The sequence below is a fragment of the Dipteris shenzhenensis genome, chromosome 21 (genome assembly GCF_047967505.1).
Source record: "Dipteris shenzhenensis isolate YYH24624 ecotype China chromosome 21, Dip_SZ_1.0, whole genome shotgun sequence".
Taxonomy (NCBI): Eukaryota; Viridiplantae; Streptophyta; class Polypodiopsida; order Gleicheniales; family Dipteridaceae; genus Dipteris; species Dipteris shenzhenensis.
Window position 1 is genome coordinate 15,869,221 of NC_141616.1, and position 20,242 is coordinate 15,889,462.

Genomic DNA, 20,242 nt, shown 5'->3' on the forward strand with positions numbered 1-20,242 from the left:
ACCTGGGTTAAATTCTATTCTACCACAATATACACAATATTGCATCTTTGAAATATATTGAGAAGTGATTTGGTTCCATTCTTTTAGAAAATTATTGATGAATAACCATGAGGAGAAACTTGGTTGTAATCGTCTTTTCTTGTTTTCTATGCTAATGTAGGAAGCACGTTCTCTCCTTTCAATAAGAGACCTTTTCATATTTGTAAAGTAAATTATATGTTGAAGTAGAAGCAACTACTTTATTTTCCCGTTGTGGATGAGAGCATTAAAAATTACTTGAAATTCACCAATTCGAATAATCTACAAACAAAATATCAAGGTTGTTAACACTTTATATTTTTCACTCAAAATTTATAACGTCTCTAGTTTATGTTGATACCAATTTGAATATAGCATATGGGAATTTGAATGTAGCATATAGCATTTCGAATATAGAACATGGTAAATAGCTCTTTCTTTTTGCACATAAGAGTTCGTGTTTAGCATATATTTTTTTGCATACATTTGTAGCTATATTTGTAGCTATTTGAATTTGGGATATAGCAATTTTCATTTATCACTTTGTATATATTTGGTAGCAATTTGTATTTGAGAAATATATTTTTTTTTAGCATATATTTTTTTACATATATTTGTAGCTATTTAAATTTGGGATATAGCAATTTTCATTTATCACTTTGTATATATTTGGTAGCAATTTGTATTTGAGAAATAGCACTTTAAATTTCGTACATATCATTTTGCATTTAGAATTAGCACTTAGCATTGATCAACTAGCATTTTTGTGTTTAGCTAATAGCACTTTGTATCCAAGACATAAACAAATAAACTTAACCACACATTCGTGTGGGGGGAGAGTCGGCATATTTCCTCTCCAAAAATTATAAGACCAAGGAACGTGCCCTTCCTTGGGTTCATATGATTTTGCATTTTGCACATAGCATTTTGCATATAGTATGTAGCAATTTGAGTTTGGGATACAGAACATAGCACTTTGCATTTTGCACATCGTACTTTGTTTTTAGAAATATATGATTTTGTATTTTGTACATAGTATTTTGCTTGCATTTTGCACATAGCATTTTGCATATAGTATGTAGCAATTTGAGTTTGGGATATAGAACATAGCACTTCGCATTTTGCACATGGTACTTTGTTTTTAGAAATGTATGATTTTGTATTTTATACATAGTATTTTGCATTTTTGAAAATTCAATGGATCAATTTTGTAGTACAAAAAACTTTGAGGTTGTTGGCAATCACCCATGCGTAGCAGCTCAAATTGCAAGCATCAATACCATGGCCATCGAAGCAACAAGGACGAGCTAGAAGAAAGTCAAGCTAATGCTAATTGAAAACTCTGAATCACCAAGCTGCCTCCACAAGGTTTTCAAGCGCAAGTACCTTTAGGAGCAACTTGGCGCACAAGAGCTAATTGACTACTTGAAGCTACATCAGCTTGAAGAGATCAAGAACACTCAATGCACAGATTGGAGCTCTCCCACTGTGCAGATTGAAACCGATGGAGGATTGGTGCTAGCGGAGGAAGGTGAGCTAGCCAAAAGGTGTAGACAAGAGTGGCTCCTGACAGTTCTATCATTGGATCTCTTCACCCAAGAAAGTGATAGTGATTCTGTGAGGAGTTCCAGATTTACTTGAAAGAGATTAGTTGGGAAGAGCTACGTGAAGCAGTCCCAAGGTTCTCACTTTATAAGTTCTAAGGCTCAAGTTTGCAGATGTTGGAGAATGATTGGGTTGAAATAAATCAAGCATGCTTGGTACTTTGCAGAAGGAGGACAGGTTGGTAGACTGCAGATAATGGACATGAGCAGTTTGCAATTAGTAACGAGTTTCATTGGGCTAGCAGGTTCCTGTCATGTGGCAGGCCATTGGCATAGGGCTTGTTTGTCGGGTATCTACACAGATTGTGGTTGGCTTGATCAGGTGGGCATTTGCTCTATAACAGGGCCCCATCGATGGGGCCAAGGTATTATCTTGCGCGTAGCACGGAGGTCAATGATCAGCATCCATCTTGCCTCAGGTTTGGGCTGCATTGAGAGCAGCAGGGAGCCCAGGGATACTTCACAACACTCTCTGGAGCTTGAACACGCAGGTTGACAAAGGTCAGAGGATCTCTCAAGAGGCTTACTAAGAGTGCAAGCCCAAGAAGGCCATGAACTAAAATAGAGGACTGCTTGCCATAAACTGAATGGAGAAACCCATGATTACAACTTAAACAGGGAGCAGGATGCCCAAAGCCAGTACCGAACCATAGATTCTTGTTTGTAATCCCTTATTAATAATGATAGCCACCATTTTCGAAACCTGGCATAGGAGACAAACGCTGTAGAAGCAGCTAAATAGACGTAGCACAAGGGGCCACGAACTAAAATAGAGGACCGCTTGCCATAAACTGAATGGAGAAGCCCATGATTACGACACAAACATGGAGCAGGATGCCCAAAGCCAGTACCAAACCATAGATTCCTGCCTGTAATCTCTTATTGATAACGTCAGCCACCATTTTTGAACCTTGGACACACCCATGTGACTCCTATTTGTTGCTAGTCATAGTTGCATGAATCTCTTAACCTTGTTCTAGAGTTTCCATACCGGCATACGAGTCAAACGTAATATTTTCTGGCTCATTGATTTTTGCCTATATTTGTGCAACCTTGAATTTTTTGCTCTATTTCGATATAGCCATCCATACCATAGGCACCTCCTCGTGATGATGTTTAATCAGTAAACCAACACGTGCCAACTCCTATAGATGGCTCAGAACTGTTACAACCTGGGAGAGGAGACTAAAAAGAACCATATGGATTCAGTCTGTTGACGTGGGAGGAGACAACAGCATGGAGTTGCTAGACCACAGCCAGGATCGGACATACCTATGGTATGGATCAGCACCAACGGCTGCACAAACACAGAGCATTAGATTTAAGGCTACACAAGTGCTAGTACAAGGGCAGATGTGGCTTGGGTTGGTATGCAATGGAAAGGGGCAAGGATTGGGTCAGTAAAATGGACTTGAAGCAAGTCAAGCTCACAGCAAGAGAGCCTGGGCTAGTGGCAGCTTGCCACATGGCCAGGCACGGCCTGCAAAGCCCAAACAAGGAAGAGAACTCTAGGATCACTCATTGAGACATTCCCTAGTTGCATACGTTCAAAACAGTTTAGCGCTTCCTCACAAAGCCCATGTTCAACATATGCTCCAATTATTGCAGTTCATAAGACTACCTCGTGAGCACAAGCCTGTCAAAAGGTTCCTTTCCAGTCTCCAGAGATGCTGTGTTGCCACATGCTTTCAGGATGGCCACATAAATCACACTATCTGGTGACAGACCTTGCTCTTGCATCTGTGCATAAAGCCTAAAAGCTTCCTCGCTTTCTTTTTTCTCAGCATACCCCAAAATCATGGTAGTCCATGTAATCAGATTACGGTGAGGCAATTCATCAAAGACTCGGCGAGCATCTTCCACACTGCCACATTTTGTGTACATATCCACCAAGGCAGTCCACAGAAATACATCATACTGAAAGTCACTCTTTACTACTTCAGAATGTATAGCTCTACCTTTCATCAGGCACACTGTATTTTGAATTATCTCATCAACCTGGTACCCCTCTTCTAGGGCTGCAAGGCTACTGCAAGCCTTTAATGCGCCAACAAAAGTTCGATGATGTGCTGTGATACCTTTTTGGCGCATCAATGCATACAACTCCAGAGCCAGTGCACTGTCTTTTCGCTCAACATGACCAAGGATCATGATAGTCCATGTAACTGCATTACGATAAGGCAATTGGTCAAAGACACGCTGTCCATCGGTCATGCTTCCACACTTCACATACATATTCACCAGGGTATTTCCTACAAATATATCGGACTCAAAGCCACTCCTTATTGCTTGGGAGTGGATGGCTCTTCCCTTTTCTAGGTACTCTACTTTTGCAAATTTCTCATCAAGTGGCTTCCCCCCTTCCAATGCTGCCAGACTACTGCAAGCTTTCAACACGACGACAAACGTTCGATGGTCTGCTCTGACACCTTCCTGGTGCATCCGTGCATACAATTCCAAAGCCAGCACACTACCTTCTTCAGCATGAGCCAAGATCATGATATTCCACGTGATGACATCTCAATGAGGCAATTTCTCAAAGACATGCCAGGAATCCTCCATGCTCCCACATTTCATGTACATATTCACCAAGCTGCAGTGGACCAACGGCATGATTCTGAACAGCGAACAGGAGGGATCACATGTTACCTTGGAAGGCTTGGGATTGGGACCTGAATGGAGCTCAACAACAGGTTGGTTCTGAAGACAGCTGTGAGGAGTTCCAGATTTACCAGAAAGGGATCAGTTGGGGTGTTGCTACAAGTTCTTCTGAAGAAGAGTTTGGGAGACCTGCAACAGAAGTGGCATAGCAAAAGGCCATGCAGATAGAAAGTTGCCAGCACATGGGACCACAAGTCTGGGGCAGATTGCTGGTGGGGGTGATAAAGGGCAATCTGTAGGGTTGGTTGACCTAAAACTTGTCATTTACAGATTGGAAAGCCCGTTGGATCAGCCAGATCTATGCTCTTCCAGTAGGCCAGATTTGAACAGGGGTAGACCAAACCCTCCCCTATATAAAGACCCCAATTGGTACTACTGCAATACACCTGAGAAAGAGGAGCAAATGTATGGCTCACCGTTGAACTTCTGTCACTTGTACCCCTGTGTCCGGTGCATGGAGATATAGTGGCTAGACAAACAGTTGGGTCTTTGCCATTAGTTACCACCTCCAGAAGGGAGTTTTGAAAAGACAAAAACTCTGCATCAAACAGCTAGAAGAGGTGCCATGTGTGCTGCAGCGTTGGGAAGGGCAATAAAGGGCAATCAAATATGGATCAAATGCAGCATATAGTGCATCAATAGGGGCCACCAAACAGTAGCAATTGGCCATCTAAACCTGGCCAGATTCGACCAGCCGAAAATGGCTGCGAATTCACAGATCACCTACTGGGGGCCAGCCATGGCCTGCCTACTGGGCCCTTTCCTGCACCTATAAATGCACCATTTCTGCCCCTTAGTTCACACATGCAGACACATTTTCAGTCACCGTTTGGAGCTGCAGCAGGGCACTTCTCTCCCACAGCTACTCCACTGGCGTATCCAGCAGTTCCCACGCAGCTGCTCATCTTCACGTTGCCCAGTTGCTGCACAGTTTCCTGCATCAGATTTGTCCCAAGTACGCTCAGCTTCTGCATCCATTGGGGATATCTCAGTCAGTTTTGTAGCAGCATAGCATCAGCTTGATACATTGATCTGTATCCATTTTGTATTCAGTTTTGTATCCATGTACAGTCAGTGATTAACATGCATTGTTTCCAGCTTTTGTAATCAGAAATAAGCATGTGTACAATGCATTAAAGACATCCGGTGTGCAATGTATTCTTTCTTCATGCATTCATTAACCCTTTGTTCATGGCATGGTAGAAGTCTCTGCATGTTATATTGGTATCACAGCACCATGGCTCTTTTGGATCTGAAGAAGGGAGTCCTAGCATTCACAACGAGCCTTGGAACATCCTTCACGGATCTTGAAGCCTGCAGCCGGCACAAGAACAGGGATGTAGTCGGCAAAGAAGGGTAAATGGTTGTTTTCTATTTTGTCCCCGGACTAGTGGCAGCACACTACTCCATTAGCCTCTCTCTCTCCCTTCCTTCATTGCACATTGGGTTGGCTCCCTTCGTCACTCGTGTGCATTTATTAGAGCAGCAAAATGAGCAAGGATTTTTTTTGTCAGTAGTTGTTGCAACAATTGATGGGTCTAGCATCACCTAACATGGGCCCGTCCAATGTTGTAGCTTTCATTCGAGTGCTCAAGGAGCAAAATTGACTCCTTTCCAAGTAGCTCCTGATCTAGCATGAGATCCAAAATGAGCCTGGGCAGGCAAACAAGAAAAAGGAAGAAGCTATGGCATTGAACTGTTTTCATCTCCTGTTGGAACAAGATCGCCTTGAGGAAGCTGTGCATCAAGCCCACATCATGTAGAGTTGGCAGCATCGGAGGATTAGCGGTTATGAGACCCAGAAGCAATTCTTTTACAGCATCAACAGTCTGAAGTCCGCCCACCTGCCTATTAGTAGCTGCTAGCACAGGTTCATCGTTCGCTCAGGGATCTTCTGGTCCAGGTCATAGTATAGTGGACTATCCTTCAGCAGCACTCACAGGCAGTTCTACATCCTCCTCCACCCATGAGCGTTCAGGCTCCCACCACAAGGACCCTCAATTTCCTCAGTTCTCATGGGTCTTCCATCGTTTGGGACATCTAGGCCCATGAGATTCATTGACGATGAGTCTCTTGGGTCTACCACGCTCAGTCAACTGTAACTGTTTTGATCCCTATGACTAACATTGTACCTCCTTAATATCAGGACTTTTCAAGTGGCTTAGTTTCTGGTCCCATTGGGTTTAAATCTTTGCAAGAGGGTTCACTCAGCCTTCAGGATCAATTACTGCATTGCAAGAGCCAATACCTCACAATGAGTGTATCACTTGCATGTGTCAGCAATGCAGAGGAGTCACATTCACATTGGTATCAGAGGTCTATCCTTGACGGCTTTCAAGGAATCATCAACCTCCATATTGCTAACAGCGGCAACTGTTGTTGCAACTCTCACTTGCTCCCATCAGCCTCTTGTACGTCTCCCAGGCTACTGCAAACCTTCAATGCGCCTACAAAAGTCCGATGATCTGCTGTGACTCCTTCTTGTTGCATCCGTGCATACAACTCCAAAGCCTGCACACCTTCTTCTCGCTTAGCATACCCCAGAATCATGATGTTCCATGACACCACGTCATGCTTTGACATCTTGTACGTCTCCCAGGCTACTGCAAGCCTTCAATGCGCCTACAAAAGTCCGATGATCTGCTGTGACTCCTTCTTGTTGCATCCGTGCATACAACTCCAAAGCCTGCACACCTTCTTCTCGCTTAGCATACCCCAGAATCATGATGTTCCATGACACCACGTCATGCTTTGACATCTTGTCAAATACCTTGTGGGCATCCGCCATGCTTCCTCTCTCAACATACATTTGCATCAGTGTGCTCATCTTAGACATTGGAAGCTCATTTGGACGTTCCTCCATGTGAGAATGAAGTTTTTCAAACTCCTCTCAACATACATTTGCATCAATGTGCTCATCTTAGACACTGGAAGCTCATTTGGACGTTCCTCCATGTGAGAATGAATTTTTTCAAACTCCTTCAGCTGTGTCGACCCTTTGTGGACTGCAATTCCAACCCTGCCTAAGGAATGCTTATAGAGAAGCAATCAACGCTTTGGGCCCACCAGTGAAGGCCCAATCAGAGACCTATCTTACACAATATGAAACAAGGCCATTAAGAATAACGAAGCAGAGATGGAGATGGAGATGGAGACAAAGAGGAAAAGGGAGATGGAGTGAGCTTCGAAGTACCTAGTTTTCATATCAGAGAGATGGAGATGATGAAGCTGAAGATGACGATGAAACCAGTACCTGTAAGGGTTTGCACGGAGCTCTGCAAAGAACTTTTGTACACCTAGTACAGATTGGTTGCGAGACTTCTATCAATCACCGCTGCATCAGTCACGTTACCGCGCCGCGTTTGAGTTTCCTTCTGCTGATTACCTACTTCATGTTCCTGTCAGGTGAATATGGAGTAAAGTTTCTCTCCGCAGCTGCCTTACGGACACAAGAGGCAGCTCCACATTGATCGAACCCCTTTCGCCGGGATGGGAAAACTGACGAAGACGGCGACGATGAGCAATGCTCTGCTGAGAGCTATATCTCACGCCAGATGCCTTGTGTTACACTTGCTTCTCCTTCTGCCCAGTCATGTATCCTCAAAATGCGAGCTATATCTCACGCCAGATGCCTTGTGTTACACTTGCTTCTCCTTCTGCCCAGTCATGTATCCTTAAAATGTGATTTTCCAGCAATCTTCAACTCTGGAGACTCCACATCAGACAGAGGAGGTATTCACGTTGCATTCCCGTTCATGACTCTAGCGGAGGACTTCCCCTATGGTGAAACTTATTTCCACAGGCCTGTCAACAGATACACTGACGGACGATGGGAGATTGGTGATTGATGACGGGATGAAGAGACCAGACTCGTTGAGGAAAATTTAGAACAAAAACGCACTCGAAGAGGAAAGACGAGTGGAAGAGAAGAGGAGAACGAGGAAGTTAGATTGGAGTTACGTTGGAAGAATTTCTTGCCAAATTATAAAATAAATAATACATCGAATAATTGTTTCATGAAATGACACGTGGCTTCATGAGAGGCCAGATTTTCCTTTTATGTCACAATCCCACCTCCCTAACCATCGTTCATGTGTTCAGTTCGTACTACCTACTAGCATTTCTCATAGGGCATCAAAGGAGGTGACAGATTGTATTTACAAGATGGGTGAGCTTATGAGGTACTTTACACTATACAAATTGTGAAGCGTATCAATGCATGATGCAAGGTTTTCATCTTGCTAATATGGTGTACTTTGTTTTTTCTAGGTATGTGAGTTCAAAGGAAATAGATCCCACCACGCTTGAGGATGCTCGAGTTATGTCAGTGGAGGTGGTTTGTTTAGTGGAGGAGACCTTTCCACGTTCTATTCTCACAAGCCAACTACATCTCATAGTGCGTTTGGTGGATGAGATTGCTATATGCGACACTATACATGCACGATGGTTATTCTTCCTCGAGCGCTTCATGAAGAGCTTGAAGGTTTTTGTGAGGCCAAATGCAAGGCCCGAAGGTAGCATGGCGAAGGGTTGGTTGGTTCAAGAGTCACTTGTATATATTTTTGAGTTTCTTGTTGATGTGGATAGCTCTCTCCCACGACTATGGAGAGATGATAAAGACCTAAGGATGACCTCTATTGTGTCTCAAGGAAAAGGACGGAGCAAAGTAATGGACACGGACTTGCTTAGTAATATCAACCTCTATTTCATGCTTAATAGTGATGTGATGAAAAGATGGGTAACAAGATACGAGGATGCAAAGGCAAGAAGACAAGGAGAAAGGGCCCTGTTTCTCGTATATAGCACAGATCTCGTGTGCCATACCCTCAGCATCTAAGAGCACTTCCAAAATATATTCATGTGGATTGGCTACTTGACGAAATGGAGAGAGCAGAGAGAGATAAGGGGATGCATATCACAATGGACGAATGGGAGTATGCTAGAGGATGCATGCAACGGGTCGGTATACAGAATGTTATGCATAAGTTAGGAGCTTTCAACAATTTAGATTGCTTATTCAATTGATTTTGTCTTGGTGTAGTATACTATGTTCAATGATATATGGTGTGAGGGTAAGAATTTTTGGACACAACAGATTGGCATAATCCAAGATATTATTAAGCTTGACTTTCGACACTTCTTTGTGTATGTTTTGGATGTAAAGTGGTTAAGGACATGGTGGAAAGAGGCCTAATGCAACAATCAAACTCCATGCAAGTGGCTTTGTAACTATTGACTCCACAAAGTTTTGGCAAAGCAAGAAGGGCACACTAGTACTACAGCAACAATGTGAACAGGTACTGTACACATATATAGAAATACTCACTTTTTAATATTTGATACCTTTGATGCAAGGAAAATAACATGTTTGTATTTTTGTTTGAATTAGGTTGTCTATTAACAACCAATGGTGGATAATAATAGGTGGTGGCACGTCATACCTATTACGCCACGTTCCAAAGTGATGTATAGTACATTTACTAATATGGAGCATATGGAGGATGATCATGGCCATGGAGGTGATGATGATTGTGACATGAGAGAGGATGATCATGGGATAGGAGATCCAGATATTCAGACCATTACCCATGAGGACGAGCCTACCATTGGTAATGCTGACTTTGATGAGCACAATAGCACAAGTAGTAGTGGGCTGAATGTATTTGTAGATCTCAACATTGATTTGGATATTGAAGTAGATAGTTTGGCAAGGGTTGACCTCATTGAGGATGAGATTGAACCGTAGCCCATCATTGATATTGGCAAAACTATTTTATATATTGTCTCATTCTCCTCACCCTTAATTTTTGTATATGTGGGTTTGCAAAAAAGCATTGATATTTTTATTAAAATTATTTGCTTTGATAATCATGGGCAATATTTAGAAAACAGTGATGCACATTTATCAGCATGCAGTAAAATTTTACTCTCTGTACTCTCTACTATGTGTTTATAAACACGTCTAATTACGCATCTAAAAGACAGGGTAGATGTGGTATTAGACGCATTAATAACTGTGCTATTAGACGTGCTAGTAGATGCGCTAATAGATGCACTCATATTTTCTCTAATTCTATTTGCGCCTATAGATGCGTCCACTATTTTGCACGTCTATCAAGTGCGTCTATAGTTGCTTTGTCTTGTTGTGTGCGCCTTCGAATAACACACCTCGGAGCATGTTTTTTTATGATTGTGCATGGCGCTAGGTGAAAAACATGGTTTGATGGGTGATCGACCATGTCAACCACATCCAATGGGCATGATACTTTGCAGTGCCTTTAAATAGGTGAAATTGACATGCGTGCAAAGCAGTATGCCCATCAGATACGTGCAGGTTTGAATAACACACCTCGAGGCATGCTTTTGGACGATTATGCATGACATTAGGTTAAAAACATGGTTTAATGCGTGATCGACCATACAAACCACATCAGATGGGCACGATACTTTGCACTTGCATCAACATAGGTGGGATTGACAAGCCTGCAAAGGGGGATGCCCGTCAGATATGTGCAGGTTTGAATAACACACCTCGAGGCATGTTTTTTGACGATTGTGCATGACACTAGGTGAAAAACAGGGTTTGAGGCGTTATCGACCATGCGAACCATATCCGATGGGCATGATACTTTTCGCGTACCTCAACATAGGTGGGATTGACGTTCGTGCAAAGGGTGATGCCCATCAGATACGTGCAGGTTCGAATAACACAACTCGAGGCATGTTTTTTGACGATTGTGTAGGACACTAGGTGGAAAACATGGTTTAATGCATGATCGACCATGCAAATCTTATCCTATGGGCACGATACTTTGCACGTGCCTCACCATAGGTGGGATTGACGCGGTGCAAAGTAGGATGCCCACCGAATATGTGTGCCTTTAAATAATACACCTCAGAGCATGTTTTTTGACGATTGTGCATGACACTCTATGATGAAAAACATGGTTTGATGGGTGATCAACCAGCGAACCATATCCATACCTCAACATCAAGGGCATGTGGTGATGTGGTCTCCACCTATCAGTCATTGATTTGCTATGCCCCTAGGCCATTGCCTGTGTGTGAGATTTGAACCCTCACCACCCAATAAGAAACCTCAGCCTCTAATCACATGGGCCATGTTTTCTCCCTTGTCATTGCACATCATCCTTTTTTTAAATTTCTTGGGCACTTAGTTTGTACTCCCTTCTCTCACGTGGACAGGTAGGGCGGTGTGTATTGGGCTTAAGGCTAGGCTGTAATAAACAAAGTGTGGCGGACAAAGTTTATTAGACCACCACATATCCACATTACATAAGAGTTTCAGAGAAATCTCTTCTAACTGCTTGAGCCCATAAATGAGACATGGTTGTCCCCTATTGAGGAAAATCTATTGACAAGGGTGGACATCAACATAGGTCGAGTTCATTCAAGACCAATGACTCACGGTGGTTACACATCGAACGCTCCCTAGTAGGCCCCCTGTGAGTTGGACCAACTATGGTGTGTAAAAAATTATCTTCCTTTACATACTATTGGAGATGATTTCACAAACTTCACCAATGTAGGGTCCGTGTCCAACTTGAATGCTACCTCTGTGTGGGCAACAAGGCTTGGTTGCCTAAGTTTGGGTGCTCAAGGTACAATCAATGGATGCATATCATCCTCTGACAAAACTTACCTGTAAATGAAGCGCTAAAAACAAGGAGACCACGGTTCGTAGAGCAGGAGGGGCTTGGTGTGTAATGGGTGTGCCTGCAACATATTTTTTCACTACCCATAGGTTGGGCGGGGTCTTGATGGTGTGTATCTATCCTCACCCATCGAGGTACTTTTCCCATATCATGTCAGAATGACTTATAATTACCAAGTTTACCACATGAATTGCTCGCGGAACCTGCAAATCATTGTAAAACACAACGAAAACTATACACAAGAATATGCACGATCTTTCAAAACTCACAAACGAAAAAGATGACGTGTGTGCTGGGTGATTCAACAATTTCAAGCAACAATTGATACAAGCTCATGTCCATCTCCTCCATGCATGAACTAGAGATAAACCACACACACCCTTTCCAAAATAGTTTGCCAATTCTAGAAATGGAGTTTGCTTTTCCCACTTTAGTTAATATGCTTAGGCTAAGCCTCTAATGTTCCAAAAATTAAAATATGTACATGAGCATTTGTAATTTCAAAAACTAGGCTTTCTAAAGTAAGCCTTGTTTATTCCCTACATCACTGGTTGCTCCTTATGTGCACAAAAATGCTTGCCGCCAATAGCCGTCAACCGATTAGTTACTCTTCCCCTGAATTCACAACATCCATTAGTAATGCAAATATTTCAAGCATAATAAACCTTGGAAACAATCACCAATATTATTCAATCTTTCAGCATTTAAGTGATGCAAAATCAACAAATCATAGATGGATGGTGCACACATGTGACACATACCATCACATGGTGCACACACTGCTACAGATACCATGATCACGTAAGTGGTGCACACACTTCTACATACTCATATGGCCATAGCCATATATATCCAGCCATGGGTACAAATGGTGCGTACACTGTCACACATATCGTCGCTCGTCCCGTAAGTGGTGCACACACTGCTACACACGCATACAAACAATGAGCACACACTACATCAGTTGTGCGACAAAATGCTAGATCCTATAACTAAATACTGAAAGATTTATAAAAAATGGGATAATCCCAATTCTCACAACAGAGTTGCTACCGAATTCATGTGAACGCATCCTAACTGCTGCTGAGTCTTGCGTCAACTGCCCAAGTTGGCCCATAAGTTATGTGATGCCTAAGGTAGCAAATCTGATTTGGAGTCCCGCGCCAACTGCCTAACTCAAAGATTGAGAATGAATATTTTCCCATCGATTGAGCACCTGGAATATGCCACCATTCCAAGAAGCTGTTGCAAGTCACAAAAGAACTAACGAATCAGGTGAGAGTGTTAACGTGTCTCTAGGCCACAACCTACCCAATCCTTGCGGGACTCTAGCCTAAGGGTGTTTACACACTAGAGCCGCCTCTACCCATACAAAGAACATTGAATGCAACTTGGATGTGTGCATATGGGCACAGGATCTACAGCTGTGGTTAACTCACACAAGTTTTTTCCGAGCCAGTCAAATTAAGGACAATATCCAAAGTCATGCCGGTTTTTTAGTCTCAAAACATACACAATTGCTGGCTTTTACACTAAAAGATTCAAAATCTCAGCCGGTATGCTAAAGGCATAGCAAAATGTTATTGGGTTTTTTTGAAATGTAGCCGGTGCGGTTTTTTTCTAACACTAAAACAAACCACAAACACACACATATACACAGCCAATGCAAGGACACGAGGGACAAACCTCCAAGATTTGAACTAGTGAAGTGGGGATTGGAAGCGCAATGATTTTTTTTAAATAAAAAAAATAAACAACCGACTTAAATTGCATAAGGAGGAGGGGGCACTCCCAAACTGAAACCCCTTACGAAAAAAAGCCCTGAGCAAGGTCAACACCCGTGGCCGTCGCTAAAATGTAGCACCCAGACACAACACCCTAGTCTATAAGGGATGTTATTTACAAGGGTAGGAAGCCCACTATATCCTTCAAACACTGATGAAACCGGGCATGATGACAGTTCCAACTTCCAACTTCCCGGCAGAAATAAGCCCCGTGATTAGTGCCACTAAACGCGGAGCTTAAAAACGGATGGGCGGTCAACATGGTAGAGTCTCCCACACTCCTTCAATTTTGATGTCCAATTCTTTCCAGAAATTTGCCATCTTCTGAGCTTCCAATCTTTCTGCACAAATTTGCGATCCCAATTCCCTGCACAAATTCGCATCCTGCCTGCCAATTCGCAAAGCTTGCAAATCAATCGACTCGCAGCTTGCAAATCAATCGAAATTTGCCATCTTCTGAGCTTCCAATTCTCTGCGCAAATTTGCGATCTTGTGCGCTCCCAATTCTCTGCAGAAATTTGCGACCTCTTAGCTCCAAATTCTCGGCAGAAATTCGCATCCTGCCTGCCAATTCGTAGCTTGCACATCAATCGATTCGCTATCCCACCCCTCCAAAATTTGACCCAATTTCGTAGAATTTGAATCCATGGCTGCTGCTTCCTCCCTCACCCCCAATTCCATCCTCTCCATCTCTGCCGGGAACCTCGATCTCCGGCCCCTCCTGCAGGTCCTCGACGTCAAAGAGATTGGCACCGGACTCACCGCCACGCCTCGCTGCCGCGTTTTGCTCTCTGATGGCGCTTTCGTCCAGCAGGCCATGCTTGCTACCCAGCTCAACGGGCATGTCAAGTCGGGCCAGATCCAGAAAGGAACAATTGTGCAGCTTTTAGAGTACGTCTGCAGCACCATTCGCGACCGAAAGTAAGTTTTGCGCTTCCTGAAGTTTTTCCGGAGGGACCTGATGATGTTTTGGGTAGAGCGAAACAGATACGTGAATAGAATTAGGAGAATTTTATGACGAACCGAAGGGCTTGTTTTACGCGACACGAATGTTCAATGGATCAGTTTGAGTACGATGCGAATTCGCATTTCTTACACCAATTCACCCTTGCCAGTGCAGAATTGTCATTGTGCTCAACCTGGAAATTGTCGCTTTTTCATCGGATGTAATCGGAGAACCAAAGCCCCTTATACAAAAGGATCAGGCTAATCTTCCATCCGACCAACTTGGTCTTCAGCAACTACAATTCAAGAGCGGATCAGGGTTTAGACTGTCTCAAGCAGATGGTGGAGGCGGACAGGGAACTGAGCATCCAACGAACAAGGGCATTGATGGAGATCCTGGTGCACTAGGACATACACGTGTCCCTGGTGGCAACCCTGTTTCATCTCCTTATGGTAGACCCGTGATTTCTCCATCGTATGAACCTGCTCCCATATTTTCCAACAAAGGGCCTATTTCTCGAAATCAAGCACCTGCCAGGATCTTACCAATTGCAGCACTGAATCCCTACCAGGGTCGTTGGACTATAAAAGCACGGGTAACATCGAAAGGTGATCTTCGTAGGTTCCACAATGCAAGGGGAGATGGGAAGGTTTTCAATTTCGATCTTTTGGATGCAGATGGTGGAGAAATACGTGTAACGTGCTTCAATACGGTAGCTGAACAGTTTATTGACCAGGTACAAGTTGGCAAGGTGTACTTTATTTCTAAGGGCTCCTTAAAACCTGCACAAAAAAGTTTCAATCATCTGAAAAACGACTGGGAGATTTTTTTAGAAAGCTCTTCAATTCTGCAATGCTGCACTGAGGAGGATGATTCTATACCTCAGCAACAATTTAATTTTATCCCAATTTCAGAGATTGAAAATATGGAGGGAAATGCAATGGTGGATATTATTGGGATAGTGGTAGCAGTAAGTCCAACTAATACGATATTGCGAAAGAACGGTACAGAGACTCAGAAGAGAACTGTTAAGCTTAGAGACATGTCAGGCAGAAGTGTAGAATTGACAATGTGGGGTACCTTCTGTGCTAGGGAAGGCCAAGTCCTTGAAGAAATAAGGGACTCAGCACATTCCCCAGTATTAGCCGTCAAAGCAGGGCGTATCAGCGATTTCAGTGGCAAATCTGTGGGGACAATTTCTACAACTCAGCTATTGCTAGACCCTGATCTTCCAGAAGCTCATCAAATGAAAAGGTGGTTTGAAAATGTAGGTAAGAACATGACCTATAAATCTATATCCCAGGAAGGTGGTTCTGGCACACGCATTGAGATGCGCAAGGCAATAGCTCAAATCAAGGATGAAGGGCTTGGTAGAGGTGATAAACCAGATTGGATTGCTGTGAAAGGCACTATATCATTCATAAAGACTGACACATTTTGTTACACCGCATGCTCCCTTATGGTTGGTGATAAGCAATGCAATAAAAAAGTTATAAGCTATGGTGACAGTATGTGGCGATGCGATCGGTGTGATAAATCCATGCCAGAATGTGATTACAGGTACCTTCTTTCAGTGCAGATCCAAGACCATACAGGAGTCACTTGGGTCACTGCTTTTCAGGAGGCAGGTGAGGAGATCGTGGGTGTCAATGCAAAGCAGCTTTACCTTTGGAAGCAGGATGAAGATTTAAGGTTTGATGATGCCATTCAGAGACTTCTGTTTAGAGAATATGTGTTCAAGCTCAAGGTAAAGGAGGAGAACTACAGTGATGAGCTGCGTGTGAAATGCACGGTAATAAAAACAGAAAGGCTCGATTTCCAGGCAGAAAGCAGGGTTCTTTTGGATCTGATAGGTAAATTGACAAGATGTGGGTGATGAAACCTGTCTTTCGACCGCTGGTTTTCCTGGGAGTAGTGGTATAAGCTATGGCAGTGTCCTTGAATTGTAGGGATATGGCTCGGGCAGCAAATGGTACGGGCACTCTGTGGCTAAGGAAAGGCTAGATTGGGAAGAGGAAAATTCTGTTATTCAAACTTGCTTTGCTGGAGCTATTCCATGTTGCAACCTTGGTATCAGCTGCTCACGACTCTGTCCAAGTGCTTGGGTTAGCTGAAATGGCCAATTTTAAATTGTTTCAGCAGGTGCTCTACTTTGTGTTGCAAGTGTGGCCACATTGTAAATTGGGGAAAATCTTATTTAATCAATTTCACAGGGAGATTTTACTGGATTCGGACAAGCCAGACAGAGATTGGAGTGAGCATGCAATAGGATGAGCTTCTGAAGAATGGCTTCCGAAATGCACTATATTTATGTGGTCAGATTCTTTCAAGCAGATTCTTTGTGCCAATACCGGATTCCGTAATCTGTAAGATTTCTTTGGACGAGATATGGATAACCTTGTTACCTTACTGAGATTTTATACAAAACATTTTGAGCAAATGACCACAGAGACTGTTTATACTGGTATCATCCTTTTTTTATCAAATTGATTACGAACAGCAAAAGTTATTAGAATGGCTTGTATTTACTTTTGTTAAGACAAACTTGAAATATGCGGTGCTAGTGTTCTATTTTTGGATGTGTAATTTACTCATATGCAGCGCAGCATGCACTTGATGAACACCTAGTCTTTGACAGTTGAGCATAAGCTTTCACTCATGTAAATTGTGCTCATATCTAGCACGGCATGCACTTGACGAATATCTTGTCACCTGGTCTTTGACAGTTGAACATAAGCTTTCATTTTTGTAAATTGACAGATAACCTAAAAAGTTCAAAATCCATGCTATGGCTAGATTCATGGTTTTGAAGATGGTATGAGCGGTTTGAGAGCTAAGCTAAAGTAGTCAATTGCATAGTTAAGTCCCTTTCATTTGTAGAATCAAGATAGTGACTGCAATGCTGAGTGCAACGTTGAGTAGTTAATGGCATAGTTCAAGGTTTCTTGCATCTATGAGAGTCAAGGTAGTGAGTGCCACAAGAGAGACTCTTCTTAGGGTGGAATATGAACTAGTTAAGAACATTATTCATTTGTTACGGATGTTGCCAACCTTGCTTTAGTAAGGAGAAGTCCAAGGAATACTCTAACTCTAACTAATTGTAGTTCAATGAACCCATTGTCGCCCCCCTTTCCCCGAAAAAAAACACACACACACAAAACAAGGGGGGAACCCTCATTTTTTGGAAAGTGACACAAATCCAACCGAAATTTTGGAGGCCATATCTGTACCATATCCATATCCATATCCTTATCTATATACACATACACATACACATACACATACAAACCCTTTCATTAATTTTGTTCTTTTGCTTCGTTTTTGAACGGAGTCCAAAAATCCTTCCCAAAGTAAAAGTTAGTTTTGGGACACTATGATTTTGCATTAATAAGGGAAAACCTAGGCTATGAAGGGAACTTACAAGAGTTCCAAAAGAAAGAAAGAAAAACCCTTCCCTCTCCTCCCTTCCCATGCTCCTTTCTTGCCAACTTCAGTTTCTTTTTGTTTTTGTATAGCCACACAAGATGTTTCTTTCTTGTCCTCCCTTCCTTCCATGCCTCCGCTTCCTTCTCCTCCTTCCCTCCCCTCCCTCTCCTTTTGTTTCCCTCCCTTCCCTTCCCTTTTGTTCCCTCCCCTCCCCTGCTCTCCCTTACCTTCCGTTCCCCTCCACTCCCTTCCTCTCCTCCCTTCCCTCCCCTCTACCCGTCCTCTACCTTCCCTCCACTCCACTCTCCTTTCCTTCCCTTCCCTCCTTACCCTTGCTTGTTGGGACGAATTGATGTAATGGGATCATACCAAAGGTTGCAAGGTCTATGGTTGTGAGTGTGTGAACACGTGTATGTAGTTGTGCCTGCATTAGGTGTGGTTGGCCCTCTGAAAGCTACTTGCATCGGTTTGAATTTTGGGCTCCAAGCTGTTGCTATTTTTGCAAAGCATTTTTTACAGTTTTTACTTTGGAAGGTTTGACTAAGTCAACATAGACTTGGGGTCCTTCTCTTAACTGCATTTGGACTCAACAACTCTTAGATGTATGCTGTTGAGATATCGAGCTCCACTCGTGATATGCTAGGGTGACCGTTGTGCATTTATGTCACCGACTTGTTAGCTGCAGATGCAGTGGTTGGTACACCACCCATGAATAATAGCTGGATGACAACTATCTTTATGTACTCTAGTTAGTGGCTCAGTTAGTATGCCACCTTAGTTAGCTGAGTTTGGTTTGAGACCCACATATAGGATTCACCTATTCTTTTATATTTAGAGTTCTTTTGGCTTTTACAACTAAGGAGAGGAAAACTGTTTTCAGCCTCCACCTTTGTGTATATTCCCCCATTGTGTATGTGAGAAAGCCGCAAGTGAGACTTCCTTCCTTCTCTCCCACTCTCTTTACATGGTATCAGAGCTCGGTTCGTGGTAAGGAGCTCAAGAAAGCAAACCAAGTTCGCGGTGTCCTAGTAAGAGGATCAGTGTTGCTTTTCTTTTTTTTAAAGTTTGGGAGCAAATCTCTACAGGTAACACAGCCGGAAAGTGTAAGGGTGCATTGTCTCAGATTGGGATGCCCTTCGCCGTGTGGCCCGTTTTGGTGGCGGAAGTTTTCCACAGGCACTCAGGAAAGTGCCCTATTTTCTCTGTGCGACCACTGTTCTGTAGGTCGGTGAAAAGTATCACAGAAATTACATCGTATGCCTGTGCGGAGAGATATTAGGAGTGACAGAATCATTCTTATTGCCTGTTGATGCATAATTGTCACTAAGAAGTGACTGTGTGGTCAAATACCACTTTCGTCAGTTTTGCAGATTTGCCCTTGTGAGGCAGAAGAAGTGTTTTTTTACAATGACAAAATATTTTGCAGTGTTCTGTAATGGCGTCTAATGCTATTTCACAGATTGTCACTGAAAAGCTTGACAAGGACAACTTCCAAGCATGGAAGTTTAGAATGACGAATTTCCTTAAGGGAAAAGGCTATTGGGAGTTCATTACTGGAGCTAAACAAGAACCAGTTATTCCTAATGTTCCCAATCAACAGGAGTTGCAAGCATTTAAAGGCTAGCATGAGAGAGCCATAAAAGTTATGTACTGGCTGTCTATCAGTATTTCACATTCTATGATTGTGCATATTCAGGATGCAAGCACGCCGAAGGAGACATGGGATACTTTGACAAAAATGTATAGCACAAATACGCAAGCCAGGAAAATGCAGCTCGAGCAGGAGTTGCATAATGTGCAAAGAGAAATTATGACATCAATGACTACCACATGAAGGTGAAGAAGATTGCAGATGCACTTGCTTCTATTGGGTCGCCAGTGGAAGATGATGATTTAGTTTCTGTGACCTTGAATGGTCTAGGAAAGGATTATGCATAATTCTGAACATCCATTGCCGTCCGTGAGAATTTCTTGATTTTGAGGAATTGATTGCTCTTCTAATTTTTGAAGAGCAGAGAAATGGTGATGCATCTTCTTCAAGAGGAACTTCAAAAGAAGCTGTCTTCTACTCAAATGCTGGAAGAGGTAGAGGCAGAGGTAGAGGCAGAGGTAGAGCAGCCCGATTTG

General features: G+C 42.9%; 2 protein-coding genes across 2 annotated transcripts; one reads left to right on the plus strand and one right to left on the minus strand.

Annotated features, from left to right (window-relative positions):
• Positions 1-3,239: 3,239 nt before the first annotated feature.
• LOC147888548 (pentatricopeptide repeat-containing protein At2g33680-like) lies at positions 3,240-4,121 on the minus strand. Its single transcript, XM_087392313.1, has one exon. The coding sequence runs from the start codon at positions 4,119-4,121 to the stop codon at positions 3,240-3,242; it is 882 nt and encodes a 293-aa protein (XP_087248439.1).
• Positions 4,122-14,040: 9,919 nt separating this feature from the next.
• LOC147888549 (replication protein A 70 kDa DNA-binding subunit A-like) lies at positions 14,041-17,121 on the plus strand. The gene is made up of 2 exons (XM_087392943.1): positions 14,041-14,664; positions 14,864-17,121. Exons 1-2 carry the CDS (start codon positions 14,390-14,392, stop codon positions 16,563-16,565), a joined length of 1,977 nt encoding a protein of 658 aa, XP_087249069.1. The 5' UTR covers positions 14,041-14,389; the 3' UTR covers positions 16,566-17,121.
• The last annotated feature ends 3,121 nt before the right edge of the window (positions 17,122-20,242 follow it).

Coding starts and splice junctions, on each gene's coding strand:
- LOC147888548 (XM_087392313.1), bottom strand. CDS start 4,121: ATGATCTTGGCTCATGCTGAAGAAGGTAGTGTGCTGGCTTTGGAATTG.
- LOC147888549 (XM_087392943.1), top strand. CDS start 14,390: ATGGCTGCTGCTTCCTCCCTCACCCCCAATTCCATCCTCTCCATCTCT. Junction 14,665..14,863: donor AGCACCATTCGCGACCGAAA/GTAAGTTTTGCG, acceptor TTGCCAGTGCAG/AATTGTCATTGTGCTCAACC.